The 19,080-nt window shown below is 40.7% G+C and overlaps 2 protein-coding genes across 5 annotated transcripts in view; both read right to left on the bottom strand.

Moving 5' to 3' along the window:
- Positions 1–5,397: 5,397 nt before the first annotated feature.
- Positions 5,398–16,749, bottom strand: pigo (phosphatidylinositol glycan anchor biosynthesis, class O). 3 transcript variants are annotated; one of them, XM_060896143.1, is made up of 11 exons: positions 16,552–16,749; positions 15,015–15,597; positions 14,299–14,442; positions 13,539–13,662; positions 12,109–12,268; positions 11,833–12,009; positions 8,829–10,374; positions 7,906–8,109; positions 7,459–7,646; positions 7,287–7,357; positions 5,398–7,041 (listed from the first exon to the last, which is right to left on the bottom strand). In XM_060896143.1, the coding sequence occupies exons 2-11, from the start codon at positions 15,496–15,498 to the stop codon at positions 6,912–6,914; spliced, it is 3,228 nt and encodes a 1,075-aa protein (XP_060752126.1). In that variant the 5' UTR covers positions 15,499–15,597; positions 16,552–16,749; the 3' UTR covers positions 5,398–6,911. The 3 variants fall into 3 exon arrangements, with proteins under 3 accessions (XP_060752126.1, XP_060752125.1, XP_060752128.1); XM_060896142.1 differs by having other exon boundaries at positions 15,015–15,499; XM_060896145.1 differs by having other exon boundaries at positions 11,833–12,006; positions 15,015–15,499.
- A 1,221-nt stretch (positions 16,750–17,970) lies between these two features.
- Positions 17,971–19,080, bottom strand: part of stoml2 (stomatin (EPB72)-like 2) — an 8,973-nt gene continuing 7,863 nt past the window's right edge. For both annotated transcript variants that reach the window (XM_060896484.1, XM_060896485.1), the window contains 3 exons: positions 18,940–19,019; positions 18,369–18,497; positions 17,971–18,205 (listed from right to left, as the gene is read on the bottom strand). In XM_060896484.1, coding sequence (XP_060752467.1) covers positions 18,071–18,205; positions 18,369–18,497; positions 18,940–19,019 — 344 coding nt within the window. In that variant the 3' untranslated portion in view covers positions 17,971–18,070. The remainder of the gene's footprint in view (positions 18,206–18,368; positions 18,498–18,939; positions 19,020–19,080) is intronic.

Genomic DNA, 19,080 nt, shown 5'->3' with positions numbered 1-19,080 from the left:
AATATGAGCCTATATGCAGACAATCTTCTGTATGAATCACAGGAAATTACTTTCCCTTTAATACTATATTGTCATAATTACATCTGACGCTGTCCTTGCTTGAACTCGGATTCCACAATATTTTCATTGTGTTTCATCAAATCTTTATGGAAGAAAAAAATAAAAGACGGTTAATCATCTAGTGAAGCTCTCAACTCCAGACTGATAAAATGCAAAGTGTGATTGAAAAAAATAAAACTTTCATAAACAGAAAATTCAGATTGATCAAACACACCAATAAACTTTATATCCTACTCAAACAGCTGCTTTTCTACATTGACATTGAGCATTTAGCTACTTAGGCAATTAGCTAATTATTATTATATTAATCATTGACATTTAATTGCTTAATATGAATGTAGCTACTGTATTTCACTCACTCTCTCTCTCTCACACACATTTTCTACCGCTTATCCGAACTACCTCGGGTCACGGGGAGCCTGTGCCTATCTCAGACGTCATCGGGCATCAAGGCAGGATACACCCTGGACGGAGTGCCAACCCATCGCAGGGCACACACACACCCTCATTCACTCACGCAATCACACACTACGGAAAATTTTCCAGAGATGCCAATCAACCTACCATGCATGTCTTTGGACCGGGGGAGGAAACCGGAGTACCCGGAGGAAACCCCCGAGGCACGGGGAGAACATACAAACTCCACACACACAAGGCGGAGGCGATTGTGCTAACCACTAAGCCACTGTGCCCCCTACTGTATTTCAATGTATCATAAATGCTTTCGATTAACACGGCCCATATCTACTGTTTGGACTCCACTGATCTCTGATCCATACTTCGCTTCTGTTCATGGATGCAAACAATTCGGTTTGGTTGAATTGTTAAAAGTTCATTTACATCTCCCATGGAATCGCAACCACTTTAGCGCTGGACATATTTACATAAAATCTGTATTTTTGACGGTTTCAGGAAAGGCCAATTATGTTATTAGTATGTTCAAAACATGCTATGAAAATGTATATGAATTAAATACACCACAGGTTAAAAAGAAAAGGTTTTTTAACACAGGTTTCCCACAGGTTGATCACCGATGGGGAAAAAAACTAATAAAATTGTAAACCGTATCCGTACACTATGTCCTTGAACTTATTTTCTCAGGAGAACCTCCAGATTCAACATGACCCTAAATCACCTTAAGCACTGATGGAAGAATCGATCAAACCTGCGCTCGTTTTGAAATTGTCATCCAAAAGTCAATGTTCCCATTTTCTTTTCTCAATGATAAATGACTTACAAGTCAATTATAACTATGTCATGACACGTCGTTCTCCACAAAACACTTGAGTCTTGGTCTAATCCCTATGTAATCTGTACCAGGTGATCAATCCACAATCCATTAAAACGTCTTAAAATTTGCCTTGAGGAGTCATAGATGGCAGCACTTGCCAGTCTAAACACTTTTATTGACAGTGTGTTATAAATATGTGTTAAATAGACTTCCAGGAATCTGTAAAGCTCTCAGCAAAATGCTCAGTTGGGTTACAGAGGACAGCATATACCATATCTCAGTATCCTCAGCGCTAGAGAAAATGGAGGTATTTTTTAAAAGCAGGCTCAGCACTGTTTTGTTCACAGTATGGTGAAAATGGGACACAATTAAGCAGAGATTATCCTCAAGAAATGGCTGGCATCCATCTGGCAGAGATTCAGGGTTTTTATGCTCTTTCTTTGTTTTTCTTTGGATGCAAGCCATCTTAGAGAAAATCAGAGTTGGTGCCAGGTTCTGCCAGGAAGGAATGGAGCCACCTGCCAGGTGGACATGTCATCTCCTGTCCGCAGAAACCATATCTGCAACACATATTATCCTGTTACTTCTAAAAAACTTGAGCAAGCAGTGCATGAAGCCAAGCTAACACATTGTAGATGTCAGAATCACCAATGCAGGCTTAAACATTCATAAATTTGTTTTATTTGACACTGTTAAGCAAACTAATCTCAATTTAAATAAAAAAAAGAAAAAACACAACTAACACGAATAGTCTGTATTTTCTCATCAACAAACTATATTATCATTCACAGGAGTAAGGTGGCTTACTGATTATCATTTAACGTGCAGGGTTGGGAGAACAATTCCCATTTAGATCCAGTGTGTGTGGAGTGTGTGTGTATGTTCTTCCTGTGTTAAAGGGTTTTTTTCAGGGTCCAAATATATGTGATGAAGGCTGACTGGTATCTCTAAACTGCCATAGCATGTGACCATGTCTGTGTTGTGCCCTGCAATGGGTTTACAATGGGAAAGAAGAAGAAGAAGAAGAAGAAGAAGAAGAAGAAGCCTTTATTTATCGCATATACATTACAGCATTAGTGAAATCCCTTTCTTCACATATCCTAGCTTAAGAAGTCGTGGGTTAGAGAGCAGTTTGTTCATAATACAGTGCTCCTGGAGCAGAGAGGATGGCAGATTTTCAATGCAGGTTCTTGAACCAAATTTCCATGTTGAAACCCAATAGGAACTGCCCAACCTTCTCCTTGGAACTCTGATGCCCCTTTTCCACCGAGGCAGTTTGAGTGCTGGTTCAGAGCCAGAGCCTAATTTAGAACCAGTTCTTTCTTTTTCGACAGCCAAAGTACCGGCTCTGAACCAGGAAAAGTGGTTCTTAGGTAGCACCAAAACGTTGCTGGTCTAGACTTAAGAACCGCTTGTGTCAGGGGCTGTGGGCGGAGCTACTGTTAGCGCATTTGATAAAGTACCTTAAGTATACTAATGTTTAATACACTTTTACTTTACCGCGATATGATACATTATCAGCACACATGATAGTAGGTAGTTACATGCTAAGGCTAACTTTTTTCTATGTTAATGATAAAATAACATTATGTACTTTCTCGATGACAACCTCCGTTTATACAGATTACATGGAGCTGCACGTACACGGATTGGCCGCGTTTGGACGCTAATGTAGGTTCGCAAAGCCATGAGCATTAACAGTAAAGCAACATCTGCCATTGTTGATGTGTTTGTGTTTGCTGCTGCTGCGCTAACGTTGCTGGGACATGTGACACGTATACAGTGACGTCAGACTCGGCTCTTTGACGGCTCTCTAGCGGGTGGAAAGACAAACCGGTTCTTAGAAGGTTCGCCAGTGGAAACAACTTTGAACCAGCACCCGGTTCTTTTTGGTGGAAAAGGGGTATGACAGGGACTCCTGACCAACCCCTAGGAACCCATGATTGGAACCCTCCACCTTCCCCTAATAACTTCGATAGGAACCCCTGACCTTTCTCTAGGAACTCCTACGAATCCCAGACCTTCCCATAGGAATCTCCAACAGGATCCCTTGACTTTCTCCTTCAAACCCTGATAAGAACCTCTGAACTTCATTTATGAACCACAAAAGGGTTCCAAGGTTTCTCAATAAATCCTGTAAAGGATAAGTGGATGGATGGATTGTCACAAATTATATCCAGCTTTAGTAGATGTGGTCTATTAGACAGAATTGTACCAAACCTATGGAAAAATCCCATATATATCTCCTCTGACCAAATCCCTCATTACTCTGTCCTTGACCTTTGGCAGAACTACTACTACTCTAGAATCATGTCTGTTAATATTCTTTCTATTTATTTTTTTTGCTGGTCCACAAGTTGATCAAACTATTCCTTATTTCTTGATATCCTGCACTTGTTTTCATGGTGCTCTTTGTTTAGGTATGTTCACTAGCAAACTCCAGGTTATTCCAGGAACAGGTTTAATTATACCGAGATCTTGTTACAGTTTAACGACACACAGGCTAACTCTATTCATCTTATTATGTAACTTCTGATGGAACCAGAACAGAGTTTCACAGCAATGGGAAAGAATCCTTAAGCAATCACCACTTCGATATTAAGGGATAATCATGATGGATTATAATCCCAATTAAGTCCACATATAAAGTTTTGTATAAACAACAATTCTTTTTTTTTTTTTTACATTTATTACAACAGTGCTCAACGTGTAGAAAACATTTTATTTTGACAGTTTCTTAGTTACTTATTAACACTCAATTTGACCAAGTGAAAATATTCTAGAAATCAGATACCATGGGAAATTCTCCTTAAGCCCATGAGCAATAACTCTAACCTCAGACATGCTCATCAATTATGATACGCAACATTCCTGGTAAAGACAAAGCTGCCATCAAGGAAATGAGGGCCACTATTGCACATCATGTCTGAGATTACAATCTAACCAAAGCTATCCTTTCCTCCAGTCATTCCAGTCATTGTTTCAGCTCTGAAGATTTCCCCCGAAATGCAAGATCTCTGTTATGTTCATTTTTTCACCAACTTCCTCATCAAGTAGGGCCTTGGAATGTTATTTACATCCAAAATGTTTTAAATCATTAACTGCTAGAATATAGTTTACATGTTACTTGTATGGTTACTTGAATTAATACTGCAATTGACAACATTATCATTATCCTCAGTAAGCACTGTAAGAAAGCCATCGTAATTCTGCGTTGTTGACGTCAATGTGACGTCTGTATTTTTATATTTTTATGTTGATGCCAATTTGTAACATTTGTTGTACCTTTAATAGTCATTCAACATAACAGTCTATTTTCATTTATATATCAATTTGTGCTCCTTTATTGTGACCTGGAAATTTTGAGTTAAAAGAAATCAGCAAATGCATTGTGGGTAACCATATACCAGTAAATACACCACCAGTACACTATCCAATACACGAGTACATGCAACAGTACATACACCAGTACATGCACCAAGTACACCAACCAGTACATACACCAGTACATGCACCAAATACACCAACCAGTACATACACCAGTACACGAGTACATGCACCAAATACACCAACCAGTACATACACCAGTACACGAGTACATGCACCAAGTACACCAACCAGTACATGCACCAAGTACACCAACCAGTACATACACCAGTACATCATCTAGTACACCAGTACATACACCAGTACATCATCCAGTACACCAGTGCATGCACCAGTACGTCATCCAGTACACTATCCAATACACGAGTACATGCAACAGTACATACACCAGTACATGCACCAAGTACACCAACCAGTACATACACCAGTACACGAGTACATGCACCAAGTACACCAACCAGTACATACACCAGTACATCATCCAGTACACCAGTACATGCACCAGTACGTCATCCAGTACACAAACACAATATCCAGGTATTATACTTCATTCAAAAGCATTCAGATGCACATGGAGATTACAATTAATGTTTTTATTATTTTATTTTATTTTATTATTATTGTATTTATTTACAATGCTCATCATCTTTTCTTTAAAACTGCCAAAACATAAAAAAAAAAAAAAAAAAAAAACACACCAATAAACACAATTCCAGTCATTTTCAAAGTAGAAATTTTTATTTGACTTCTCCCTCATTCATATTTAATTTCATCCAATTAAGGACAATTTAAAAAAATCATTCGCATTTCTTTCCGAGCGTATAAACAGACCGGCTTCTTTTTCATTAAGACAAAATACTTCCCTCCCTCCACACACACACACACCCACACACACACACACACGATTGTGTTATGGCTACAATAAACCCAATCTCATGATTCCCTCAACCGTTCTTATCTCATCATACCAAGTACAAAATTTAGCTTTGATTTTTTTTAAACATAAAATAGCATAAAATAAAATAAAGTAAAAAAAAAAAACAACACAAATATAAATGCCAATACAAATCAATAAACATTAATACAAACCGAATCCTATGGAATTGCTCACTGCAACGGTAAAGCTAGTGAGCTCTTACCTGTGCTGAATACAATAATAATACAATGTAAAGTATTGTAAAGTATCCACCCTGACACTGGATTTAATTAGGTGGCTATCCTGAAGAGATTAGCTGAGAAACATTAACGCTAATTAAAAGTTAAAGAGGAAATGATAGCAGCTGTAATATGCCTGAACTCACTGAGAAATGTTTAAAGAATCACATGGTTTTAGTGCTTTAAATATATATTTTTTTTAAATTAACATACTACAGCATTAAAACAACTCCATACTGTGGAATGTTGAATGTCTTTTTTACTGAAATATTTCTGATATGCTGAGCGATTCCGGCGCTAATTAACCTGTACTGTAGGAGTTGCACTTTTCTGTATATTTCTAAGACAAGTCAACGATTTTGTGTCTTTCTGACATCACAGCATGGAAAAAAAAAACCCAACTGGAGAACATAGCGATTCTCAAATGCTGGTAGTAGTGAGGAGCAAATGTTGGACTCGGGAGTCCCAGAATGCAGTTCATCTTAAATAACGATGAAGTTTAGCTGGATTACAATCCGTAAGATGACGAGCTGAGACCGTTGGTGGAATTAGTGTAAAAGATGAAGCTTTCAAAGCTCATCTGTTGGACAAGGAGGTGAGAAAGTTGGACACACAAAAGGATTAAAGCATCGCTGCATCATGTTTTAGGTATAGATAAAACAAGAGCGAGAATCCCACCGCACCGCTCTCAGCAGGTAGGAAAGTATTCTGGGTAATGTACGAAGGTGTTATCCAAATTAAATACAGACCAACTATTCTTACTCCGTTTATCATAGCAGCATTCAAAATGTGTGTGTGTGTGTTTTCATAATACAAAAGCCCTTCAGTAAATCAGCCAGTCTATGGCAGTAAAAAAAAAACACTCCTCGGTCTGAGGCAGCAGTTTCTCAGATGGCTCAGGTTTTTTTTCTCTGTGTGAGCAAAATATCAGCAGGAGTCCGTTTCTCCAGAGTTCTGAAAGACGGAGGCCATTTTGAGACCATTTTCGTCAATCGTGCTGGCAGTCGCGTGCGTCTCGTGTCTTTAATGATGGATAGATACTGGATGAAACTGTAGGGACAGAGGTGGTGGTACAGTACTACCTGGAATTCTCCGGAAGGATTCTCTGAAATAAGCGAGCCACGGCCACGTCCACCCTCATAACCAGGGCGACCCCGACAAGCACAAACACGCTGCTCGTGATGAATGCACTGGACTCAAACATCAGCCTACACACAAACACACACACACACCCACACACACACACACAAAAGTTGTAAAGTTAAAGTTTTTTTTTACTTTAACTAGGCAGAACTCTGAAATTTGAGCCTTTGGTGTAACTGCTGTCTTAGAAGGTTGATTTAGTGTGTAAGCAGGTGTGACGAAAGACAGACAGACAGATAGAGAGAGAGAGAGATAGAGAGATAGAGAGAGAGAGAGAGAGAGAGAGTGTTTAGTTCAACATGTCACTCACTTGGGTGCAAACACTTTCCACACCATGAGATGTCTCCTCAGAATAGCAGCAGCACAAACTGATGCCAAAACCTACACACACACACACACACACACACACACGCAGAGTAAGTAATGAAACTAGACAGCACAAACAAGAAAAAACACGTGTGTGTGTGGGTGTGTGTGTGTACCTGTACTCCGTTAATAAACAAGTAGCGTGCTGCGAGCTGCAGTAAAGCTGAACTAAACTGTTGAGGGTTTGCTTGGAGCCTCATCTCCATGACAACCTCGTCACCATCTTTACCTCCACCCGAGCGGATGGTTCGAGTCCCACGCAGCTCACACACCAACGGCCAGAAGAGCAGCAATGGGCAGCTGACTAAAGACACACACAATCATGCACATCTCAGAGCGAAACGGATGATGCAAAACGATTCCATGTTTACAAGTAAACAAATTTGCATATTTATTTTTTTTTGCACATTATTAAAAATATCAGCCAGAGTGTATTATAAAATAACGTATTCGAAGATAAATCAGGCTTATTTATTTAGCTAAACATTGGAAATCAATCATTAGAGTCAACATCAACATTAAAGACAATCCAAACAAGTGGCATAACAGACAGTTGGAGATACCTGCAAACAGGATGTGTGAGGAGAAGGTGTTAAGGGTGATGAGCGAGGCGGGCAGTGCGGTGCCCGTGTGTCCCTGAGGGAAACCCACAAACGCAGCGCCCCATTGGATGGACGGGAAGGTGGGCAGGTGACCTGTGGCGTGGAAGAACTGTGAGGCAGCCAGAGACCACAGAACCACAGGAGCCCAAGGAACACTAAAGAGACCTGATAAAAGTTGCAGCAAATAGTCAGTATTTTACAGGTTTAAAGGAAAACTTCATCCTTGTTCATCTAGTTCACAAACATATTAATGATCCTATGCAGTGTCTCAAAATTTAGTTTCTAAACACTGTTAACATAGCATCAGTACTAACATTGTGAGTAAACACTCTCATATCGTCGCTGTCAGGCGGAATCCTCGTATCTCCAAAACCGTTATTTTTCAGGAAATTAAAAAAACGCCGTACCTTATCTGCAGTGCACAGGGTTTAGTCCGCGTTGCAGTGGATTGTCTTGCACTAAATTCCTGTCCTCAGACGAGCACCAGAACTAGCGGGGGTCAAGATTTTTTTTTCTTTGAGCCTAGTGTTTTGAAGATATTTACCTCAGAAGACGTGTTGATTCGTTGCGACTCTTCTTGAGGAGAAATATGCCGCGAAGCTCTCACGCGGAGTGAGGAAGAGGTGGACAGTTGAAGTGTCCAATGGAGTTATGAGATTTGCGCTCAAGCTATTTTCAAGACTTTAGATTGGTTAATAACTTGTAAAAATAACAGACCCACGTGGGGACTGACCAATAGCATCGATATGTGAAAAAATATGAAATTGACCAAATTTGGACATACGAGGTTTCCGCCCGACAGCGACGATATATATTCTTTCATTCATTATTATCAATGTTTCCATTTTTTAGTTTGGTATCACGAGTAACAAAGGCGAGCTTACTGGAGTGACTCTGCTGGCTGGAGAGATTACTGGACGAAGCATGAAGATGAAGGAGAGCTGCAGCCTGCAACAACAGCAACATGAAGGCCAGTGCCATGCCTTCAGGGTGTAGCAGCAGCATCCCAAGGCCCATCAGACCACATAGTAAAATCAGGGGTGCAGAGTAGACAGTGCCCAATCCGTAGGCTTCTACTGCTGGCCGTCCATCAGGATCGGACCCATGGGTCCCTTCATCGTCAAGCGACTGGCGTATGCGCTGATATAACTGCGGTATAAGATGGTGCAGCTCTGCCTGAGGACTGATTCCAGTGCTTGCACGGTACCTCGGTGGAGGCATGATGGAACTCCGAGAGTTCAAAGGTGCTCGTGACTTTAGAAAGACCGTAAGTGGGTCCAGCCACAAAAGCAACATCCCGAGTCCGAGGAGACCGAAGACAAGACGTGGCAGGATCACCTGCGCCAGTCTAATGAGCTCTGCCAGGTTCCTGAAGGTGTCCTCTGGAGTTGCGCTGACCGCCCAGTGAAGTCCCATGCAGACAGAGGCAAGAGGAAGCAAGCAGCGTGCTGTAAACACACACACACCTTTGCAATTCAGGTTTCCGTAGTGACGCAACCAACGATGTAGCAAGAATGACCAGGCAGAAAGTGATGCCAGGGACAAGATGTAGTGCAAGTTGCGCAGACGACTATCCTGAACACGTGAGAGTGGCGTCAAGAAGACTGAAGGCTGGCAGGTACCCTGTTCTTCACGGCAACTGTGGAACGACAGAGACAGGTAGAGACATGCCACCAAGACTCCTGTGCAAACAAGCAAAGTGCCACTCTCGCGCCGGACAACCGAAGGAGGCAACGAAGGTGCTAGAAGGCTCTGAGGTTTCTGAGTATCACTAGATGGTGAAGGCAGCAGAAGTCCATCCCAGTTGAGCTGAAATGGGACGTAGAGGCCAAGGCTGAACAGTAAGAACGTGACCACACGCCCCTCAGAGATTACATAGCTGTCTGAAAGCAAGGATGCACAGCGCAGAAGAAGCGCGAGCAGTGGCGGAGTTAAAAGGCGCCAGTGAAACAATCGCCCACGAGGACTGGCCCTCCTTGCTAGCCACAGGAATAAAGCCTCAGAACACAACACAGCAGCTCCTAAACACCACGAAACTTCTGCAAATCCCAAAAAGAATATTTGACCCACAGCTACCACTCCCCCAACCAACAGCCCAGCAAGCACCGGAGTCTTCAACATAGCACCTTGAAGGACCACAACAGACAGTTCTGAAATAATGTAGCACAAGATGCACCCAAAACCCAACACAAGAAGGCCTGCTGCCATCTTCAGAGGGTTGAAGCGAGCCCATGAGGCACGACAGGTCTCTCTAACGGAGCTTAGGTATTCCTGCATGGAGGCCACCAGTTGAGGAGGAGCAGGAGTTCCATCATGTATTGAGCTCATGTACTGATCAGAGATCTGGGAGAAGCGAGTCCGCAGTTGAGACAAACTGTCCTCTGGAATGTCTTTGGCCATGCTGGAGTAGGTCTCCAAAAACCGATGAACCTGTACATGAGACCAAAATATCAGGGGTTTAACTAAAGCCACAGTGATTAACTGACATAAAGAGAACTAAAATCCATAGAGTTCCAGTTAGTGAGTTTTATCCTGAATTATACTTTCAGCACTGTTGAATTCTTGAATCTGATTGGTCAAAGCTGTTGATTCTTTTTCTAAAAAAAAGGTTTCTATGCATATTATTAATGCTCTCGTTTTAAAGGTGGGGTGCACGATGTTTGAGAAATGTTTCAGAAAGATGAGTCGGGCCGACAAACAAAACAAACGTGTAGCCAATTAGCAGAAAGGGGCGTGTCTTGTCAATATGGGCGGAGAGAGTGTTCAGTGCGCATGTGTGACATTAAAGAAAGCGATTGAAACATTGACATGTAGGATAAAAACGAAAAGCGAAAAAAGGCTAACGATAAGGTAAGAAGTAGGACACGTGTTAATATAGGATCAGCTTTCCAGCGCTGGAGAGAACTGAAGGAGCAGGAAGGCCTGCGATGGGACGCCGAGGCGCTTTTTTCCTTCTCGATAGGCGAGTAACGTTGGTTTTACTTTGTTACACAGAACTAATATATGCCTTTGTCCTTTACATGATTATGCTTGTGTGTCATTTTTGCTTTTTGTTTGTTGATTGTAGATTGTTTATCTACAATCATATTGTTCTTCCCTTCAGCTATGATAAAGACACATTTCTTTCCATTAGTTGCCTGGGTTACGTATGTATGTGTGGGCGGAGCTATCGATACAGGGGTGGGACCCATTTGGGTTAGGGGCGTGTTTGTTTTGGTGATTTCAAATGTTGACATTGGCTTTCAAACATCATACACCCCTCCTTTAATATGTTGTTTCTATAGATAGTTCACAGTATGGTGATGTCACCATATAACTTTAACGTAATAATCCACAAAAATGTTGTTAGATGTTGAAGTCTCCAGTGTCAGTGATTAGTACCGTTTGTGGTTCCCTGTCGTTGATCATGTTTCCTATTACGAACATCATCTGGTGTTTTATTCCTTAAGTAACAAGTTCAAAAGTACTTTTAACCGCTATTCCATATTTCAGCCAAAAAAAATTAACAGTGTGTGAATATTACCAGCTACATAAATACTTTGTAGGATGTAAAATGATATCTAATCATTGGTATTTTTTCTTTGTATTTTTATTGCAGGTTGTGTTTTCATGCTGTATGAGGAAATGAAAAAGAAAAAAAAAAAAAGGCCTCCGTGTTTGACGTGGCGTTACGATATTAAGATCAGGGTTCGTTTTCGTATCGTCGTTTCCATTTCTTTGTGAATGCGAAACAATCGAGTCAATATTAACACACCTTATCTGTTTCTTTAGAATTGCGTTATAATTATTTAATAGCTTTAATAATGTATCTTATCAGTAAATAATAAAAAGGAGTGAAGTCCAGAGTCAAAGCTGTGGTCCTACCTTTGGAGTTCCCCAGTTTCTCACCTGTTTGACGTTGATCCACAGCGCCTCACCCTGGCTGAGACCCACAGGTGCATCTAGGGAGCTCGGGAATAGCGGGAGCATCACCTGCCCCATGCTGCTGTAGGGGATGGGAATTCCCAGCAGCAAGGCCAGAGTAGGCACTAAATCGGTCTGAGGCACCACCTCTGGCTCCACCTGCTGATTTCACACACACGTAAACTATCTGAACAAACTCAAGAGGACGCTGTTCAGGTCCTGGAAGGAGTTCTGAGAGGTACAGCGGCAGAAATCACTCGCCTGTGTGTCACGAGCTGGGAACAGAGGTGAGCCACTGTAGAGAAACAGAGCAGCGTCCGTTTCCTTTTGACTTTCTCCTCCGTGATCTCCGGTGTCCGTCATCCCGTGATCTCCCATCACCACTAACAGAGTGTCTTCCTGCAGACGCTTTATCACTGACCTGAGACCAGAAATGCATGAGCTTAAAACACTGATGTTATTCCATGGAATATAACTACAACAAGAAGCACGTTGGAAGCCACAACATTCATTTATCTTCTACCGCTTATCCGAACTACCTCGGGTCACGGGGAGCCTGTGCCTATCTCAGGCGTCATCGGGCATCAAGGCAGGATACACCCTGGATGTAGTGCCAACCCATCGCAGGGCACACACACACTCTCATTCACTCACACAATCACACACTACGGACAATTTTCCAGAGATGCCAATCAACCTACCATGCATGTCTTTGGACCGGGGGAGGAAACCGGAGTACCCGGAGGAAACCCCCGAGGCACGGGGAGAACATGCAAACTCCACACACACAAGGTGGAGGCGGGAATCGAACCCCGACCTTGGAGGTGTGAGGCGAACATGCTAACCACTAAGCCACCGTGACCCCCCTGGAAGCAACAACATGATTTATGGAAAAGATTCTGGGTGAGACTTTAAAAGTAAAAAGTCATGGCTCAAATTTATTTACAAAAATATTCCTGCGGTTTTATTCATAAAGATGTTTCTAGGTTTAGTACATTTATTTAAGTACATTTACAGCATTTAGCAGACGCTCTTATCCAGAGTGACTTACATTTTATTTCACTTTATACACCTGAGCAATTGAGGGTTAAGGGTCTTGCTCAGGGACCCCTGCAGTGGCAACTTGGTGGACCTGGGATTCAAGCCAATGACCTTCCGATCAGTAGTCGAACATCTTAACCACTGAGCTACCACATCCCCACATTCAAACATTCTAGAAAGACTTTAAAAAAAGGTATTATATTGAAAATTTCCCCCAATTTAAGCACCAATATTATATTTGATCCAGTAATCCAACCGAGGGAGGTGCAGCTACACATTTCACATTTACTTTTATGGCATTTTGGCAGAAGCCCTTTCATTTTATTTCATTTTATACAACTGAGCAATTGAGGGTTAAAGGCCTTGCAGGGGCAGATTGGTGGACCTGGGATTTGAACTCAGAACCTTCCGAATCATAGACCTACCCCTTAAGCGCTTTTTCCGCAGACACCTTTTTCCAGAGCAACAAATTTTTTATCTCATTTTATACAACTGAGTAATTGTGGGTTAAGGGACCTGAGATTGGAACTCACAACCTTCCATACAGAAACCAAAAAAAAAAAAAAAGTCCAAAGGTGAAACCGTCATTTTATACCTGCAACAAACAAAAAATGTATGAGACTTTTTGCTCTGAGGAAGCGAACACACACCTGATCACTCCGTCCATCTGAGTGAGCTTCTCTGCCATGGCCGGGTGGTCGGGGCCGAAGCGGTGGCCGCAGTGATCCACCCCCAGGAAGTGAGCGATCAGCACGTCCCAGTCATCTCCATCCACTGTGAGGATAACATACAGCGCACTCGTCGTGTAACACGTTCAACACCACGCTCTCAGCCACAGCGCTACACAACCTGAAACCTAAAACTCTGTTGTTTCTAACAATAATAGTTTTGGAGATTTAAAGTCATTTACAAAGGCGATGGAGCTGCTTTTAGTGATTATTTACTGTAAAACTCGCTCACATACAGTAAGACGCTTCATTAATGAGCAATATTAAAAAGAAGACTTCCTTTTTTTTTTTTCTTCTTAATTTTTACTTTTCTCTAGTTGTTTATTTCTATACATTTTACACAAACATTATTTCTAATTTTTTTTTCCTAATTAATTTTTTCTATTTTTATTTATTTATATCTGGAGCTATATACATTTTTTTCACTTAATTATTTTTTATAATATGTCAAATCTATATCTATTTTCTTACCTAGTTATATTACTTTTTTTTCTTTTCTTTACTTTTCTCCGTTACTTTCTCCTTTAAGACAACAACTTAAAGTAAATAACTAAATCTTTATTGACTTTCTACAATCTTCAGTAAAGGAATAAATCTGGTGAAAACAAAGTGAGACGTTATCAGGGACCACATGAACTCCGGCACTTTTCTGAACCTCTGCTTGAAGCTCACAGCTACTCACTGGTGGGAAAGATGTTCTGGAGGATTCCGTTGTCCACAGTGTGCAGATCCTTGACGTTGAAGGACGGGAAAGGCAGCGAGCGGTGGAACTTTCTGGGGAACAAACTGACCCAGGTGTCGTCTCCCATGAAGACGACTCGCTTCCCTGCAGACAAATAAAGACCGCAGTGAGACGCGTCAATCTGAATGCCAGGAAGTAAAAATCTCAGTCATGGCCTCGGTTTAATTACATGTAGTAAATTAGTACTATAAACTATTTATTCCTATAATCTATCTATCTATCTATCTATCTATCTATCTATCTATGTCTCTGTCTGTCTGTCTTACTCTGTGTCTGTCTGTCTCCTTTTGTCTCTGTCTGTCTGGCTGTCTGTCTTTCTCTCTCTGTCTGTCTCTCTTTCTCTCTCTCTATCTGTCTCTCTGTGTCTCTCTCTCTATGTCTCTCTCTCTATCTGTCTCTCTCTCTATCTGTCTCTCTCTCTATCTGTCTCTCTGTGTCTCTCTCTGTCTGTCTCTCTCTCTATCTGTCTCTCTCTCTCTCTCTCTGTCTCCCTCTCTCTCTGTCTCTCTCTCTCTGTCTCCCTCTCTGTCTCCCTCTCTCTCTGTCTCTCTCTCTCTCTCTGTCTCTCTCTCTCTCTCTCTGTCTCTCTCTCTCTGTGTCTCTGTCTCTCTCTCTATCTGTCTCTCTGTGTCTCTCTCTCTCTCTCTCTCTCTCACCTGCCTGACCAAGCTGGTCAATCAGGTTATCTTCCAGCACGGCGCTGGAGGCGAAGTTGTTCCCCACGTCTATGAAGGTGGGCAGGGATCCGGTGGTGAAGCCTTTTATCCTCTGCATGGTTGTGGTGGGAGGATCTGCTCTGAACGTGTACAGCCTGGTGTGTGACGGCTGAGAAGACGCCATCTCACCCAGCACGGGCAGCTTGTTCTCAAACGGTCTGGGGGAAACGTTTCCCGGGTCGTAGCGAGCAAAATCTGCTTTCAGGGCATCAACGACGAGGATGACGACCCTGCGCACACGAGGAAGCTTGTGGCAGAAGTCCGGCGAGGTAGAGTTAGAGGAAGGAGGCAAAACGTCCTCGCAGCTGCTCGTCCTGTTGACCTCCAGACGAACCAAAAGGAAACCGCCAACAAAGAGGAAAATACCAACATAAAACACACAACAGATCCACAGGAGCAGGGCGAAGACCGGCAGTTTCTTCATTCTGCCAGAGGGAGAAATCAACCGTGACACAGTGAAGCGTTTTCTCCAAACAAACACAAACACACGAGGAGCTCAGAGATGTTGTGGAGCTTTACATTCCTGCATAAATGATTAAAAAACATCCACTTCATTATTACTGTAAATTGTGTGGCATAAAATTTTTTTACTTTTCTTAACATCATTTTTAATTTTTATCATTAAAGAAATTATGTAAAAATAATTAGAACAATATATATAACAGTATAATTAATAGAAATGATTGGGAAAAAAGTGTTTAAATGATTATTATCGAAATAAAAATTGTTTAATACAAATCGTTTAAATTGTCTCTTTTCAAACTTTTTTTATCTTTAGAATCTTAATATATATATAAAAAAAAATAATAGTGTTTTTGTGCACAATTATATAAATGACTACAGCTTTTTTATTCATTATTTATTTTATCCTTATATACTGTATATATATATATATATTTTTAGAAATTTCTTTCTTTTTTTTTTTTTTACTTACAGTACATTCACACTGCTGATTTTGTTCTCTCTCTCTCTTTCTAAAAATAAATCTGTTTTAAAAAAAAACTATTATAAAAGTATTTTGGATTATTATTTTTTATTATTGTTATTATTTATTTGGAATTGAATTTAATTTGGGGATTTTGTACAGAAGTTTTGTGAAGGTTTAAGAGTTCTAGAATCTAGAATGTGTCAATTCAACAGAAACAAATAAAGTTCAAGTTATTTGGAGTTGATGTATATTTTCTAAAGAAAACCAGTCTGTCTTTTATCTTTTATTAAATGTTACACAGCACAACTTTATCACCATGAAGCACTCGATCGTCTGTTCGGCTCTTTCTTTTTGCCCCACAACATGAATGAAGCCCAGTGAAGTTGCAGTTATTTCTGTGTTCACTGTATGTTTATAATAAGCCTCTGCATGTTTATAATAAGCCTATGCATGTTTATAATAAGCCTCTGCATGTTTATAATAAGCCTATGCATGTTTATAATAAGCCTCTGCATGTTTATAATAAGCCTCTGCATGCCTGATACTGACCTTGCAAATCTCCTGGTGTCTTTTTTTCTTCAAGGGAAAATCACTCACAGCATTTAAAAAAAAAATATATCCAGTGTAATACAGAAATAACCTTCTGTGGCGCTCTGGTCACAAACGCATTTTTATTGTTTCGTTCAGATGAGTTTCACTGATCAACGACATTGAGAGTCGTTTAAGCGCCGGTATACACTATGTTTACTTTCCCACCCGTATTCGTAAAACCCCGCCTACTGCTCTATGATTGGTTGCTCACAAGGACGGTACGTCGGACCGGAAATTAATATAATATTATATTATTTTAATATTATTATTTAATATCATATTACTTTTTATATTATGAATATCAGAATCAGAAAGAGTTTTATTGCCGGGTGTATTTTCACATGCGAGGAATTTGTTTTAGTGACAGAAGCTCCACAGTGTAACAGAATACAGGGCTCTCTAAGTGTGACATTTCAAACCCCCCAGCAAAAAAATACAACAAAATAAAAATAAAACGCAACTGTCAATATTTTATTTATTTATTTATTTATTTTATCTGTGGACAAAGTTGAAGTTAAAAACTTAAAGAACCAAGTATCAATAATACGGTCTGTAAAGTGGCCTGAGGTTGCCAGGTGACGTGCAAGCCATCTTGGGCGGAGATAAGATTCAGCCAATCACGACGCAGTAGGCGGGATTTGCCGGAATACGGGTAAACATCTAACGACGCCTTTTCCCACTTCCGCAAATACATACATGCACGCGCGTAAGTGCATCAACTTCCGGGTTGTAGTTTTCAAAATAACAGTCCGGCGTTAAAGGCCAGCGGCGGTAAGCAGGTGTGTCGTGTTTGTGTGTAAAACAGCAGACCCACAACTAAAAACACACTCACAATGTTTACACACCTTTATAGTCATATATTATGCGGTTTTTGAGTTAATTTATTTTCTTTCCTGGTGAAAAAGAAACTTACAGGTTTCTTCATTTATTGTTTGTATCTTGTTCCTCACATATAAACCCTAAAATAATGTATTAAGTAAAAAAAATATATATATATATATATATATATATATAATTTAATTACAAAATATCAATTATATAAATTATTTAAACTTGCTATTTATTTTGTTTAATAAAATCGTACTTCATATACGTTTGTAATTACGTTCAATGCTGTGGAAGATCATTTCAGGTTTTATATGGAAAAAAAGTATTTCTTTATTTTTTTTTCTCTGTCTGTCAAATAAAGAAAACATTTTGGAAGTGAAGTCTAACAGATAACAGATAAGACCAATCAGGAAAAGAAAGTAAAAAAATAAAAATAAAAAAAAAAAAATAAACTTTGATAAATGCACTTTAATGTCTGCATTTTTACACTATTGAGAACACAGGAAGTAAAATGGCTCAGAAAAATGATATTAATGTACGTACAATGTCTTGAATTTAGCAGTTCTTTTTATTCCTGGGCTTTCAATATAAAAATGAAAGGAAAAAGAAAGAAGAGTCAGTTGCATTCAGGCTTCATGTGTTTCTCTTATTAACTGGACGTTGACTCGGGTGTCGTGGCTTCAGGAACAGCTTTGAGCTTGAATTCATCGTCTGCAAGCACCGGGGTCACATCCAACGAGCTCGGGGTTTGTGTCTTGATTAAAGACCCATAAATAGACATGGCCTAATCCCAAGAGAGAGGGAAAACATTGTAAGGATAACAATCCCTTAAAGATAGAAGTTTATTAGGTATTTTATATTAAAGAACTTTTCAGCAGTTAGTCGTCCAGCAGCTGGACAAATTTTATAACAGTCCATCAGAGGAACAGCCTGTGAGAGCAGCTGACCTGTGTGACCATGCTGGAGATGTCGCCAGTGTTGGACGGCAGGATGACGGTGTTCGAATGTTTGGCCAAGTTGGAGAAAGCAGAGACGTACTGCTCGGCTACGCTGAGGGACGCCGCTGAGTTACCGTTCTGTTAAATACACAAACACACACACACACACACACACAAAGACACACACGCACTATAGTCCGACATTGTCAACATAACTCAATCTAAATAAAGGTTTGTTTTAAAGAAGAACAAAGAGATTAAGTGATTAAGGTGTTAAGGCTCCAAGCACTTTTGAGCTCCATAGTGAAAGAGGAAGACTAGAACACATTTTCTATTACAGATTTCTGTGATTTCAGTATCACACACAGACACACACGCGCGTACGGGTGCGCGCACAGACACACACACACGCGTACGGGTGCGCGCACAGACACACACACACGCGTACGGGTGCGCGCACAGACACACACACACGCGTACGGGTGCGCGCACAGACACACACACACGCGTACGGGTGCGCGCACAGACACACACACACACGTACGGGTGCGCGCACAGACACACACACACACACACGTACCTGCTGAGTCAGTGCATCAGAGAGAAGTCTAATTGCCTTGGCTTTGGCCTCTGCTTTAGCCAACAAACCATTCGCCTCTCCTGTAATACAAACAAATCATTGTTCAAATGAACACACACACACACACACACACACACACAC

This window comes from Tachysurus vachellii, chromosome 20 (genome assembly GCF_030014155.1).
Source record: "Tachysurus vachellii isolate PV-2020 chromosome 20, HZAU_Pvac_v1, whole genome shotgun sequence".
Taxonomy (NCBI): Eukaryota; Metazoa; Chordata; class Actinopteri; order Siluriformes; family Bagridae; genus Tachysurus; species Tachysurus vachellii.
This window is presented reverse-complemented; position numbering and strand designations above follow the sequence as displayed.

Coding starts and splice junctions, on each gene's coding strand:
- pigo (XM_060896143.1), bottom strand. CDS start 15,498: ATGAAGAAACTGCCGGTCTTCGCCCTGCTCCTGTGGATCTGTTGTGTG. Junction 12,269..13,538: donor CAGATGGACGGAGTGATCAG/GTGTGTGTTCGC, acceptor TTCTGGTCTCAG/GTCAGTGATAAAGCGTCTGC. Junction 7,042..7,286: donor TGGAAAGTGTTTGCACCCAA/GTGAGTGACATG, acceptor GTTTGTGTGTAG/GCTGATGTTTGAGTCCAGTG.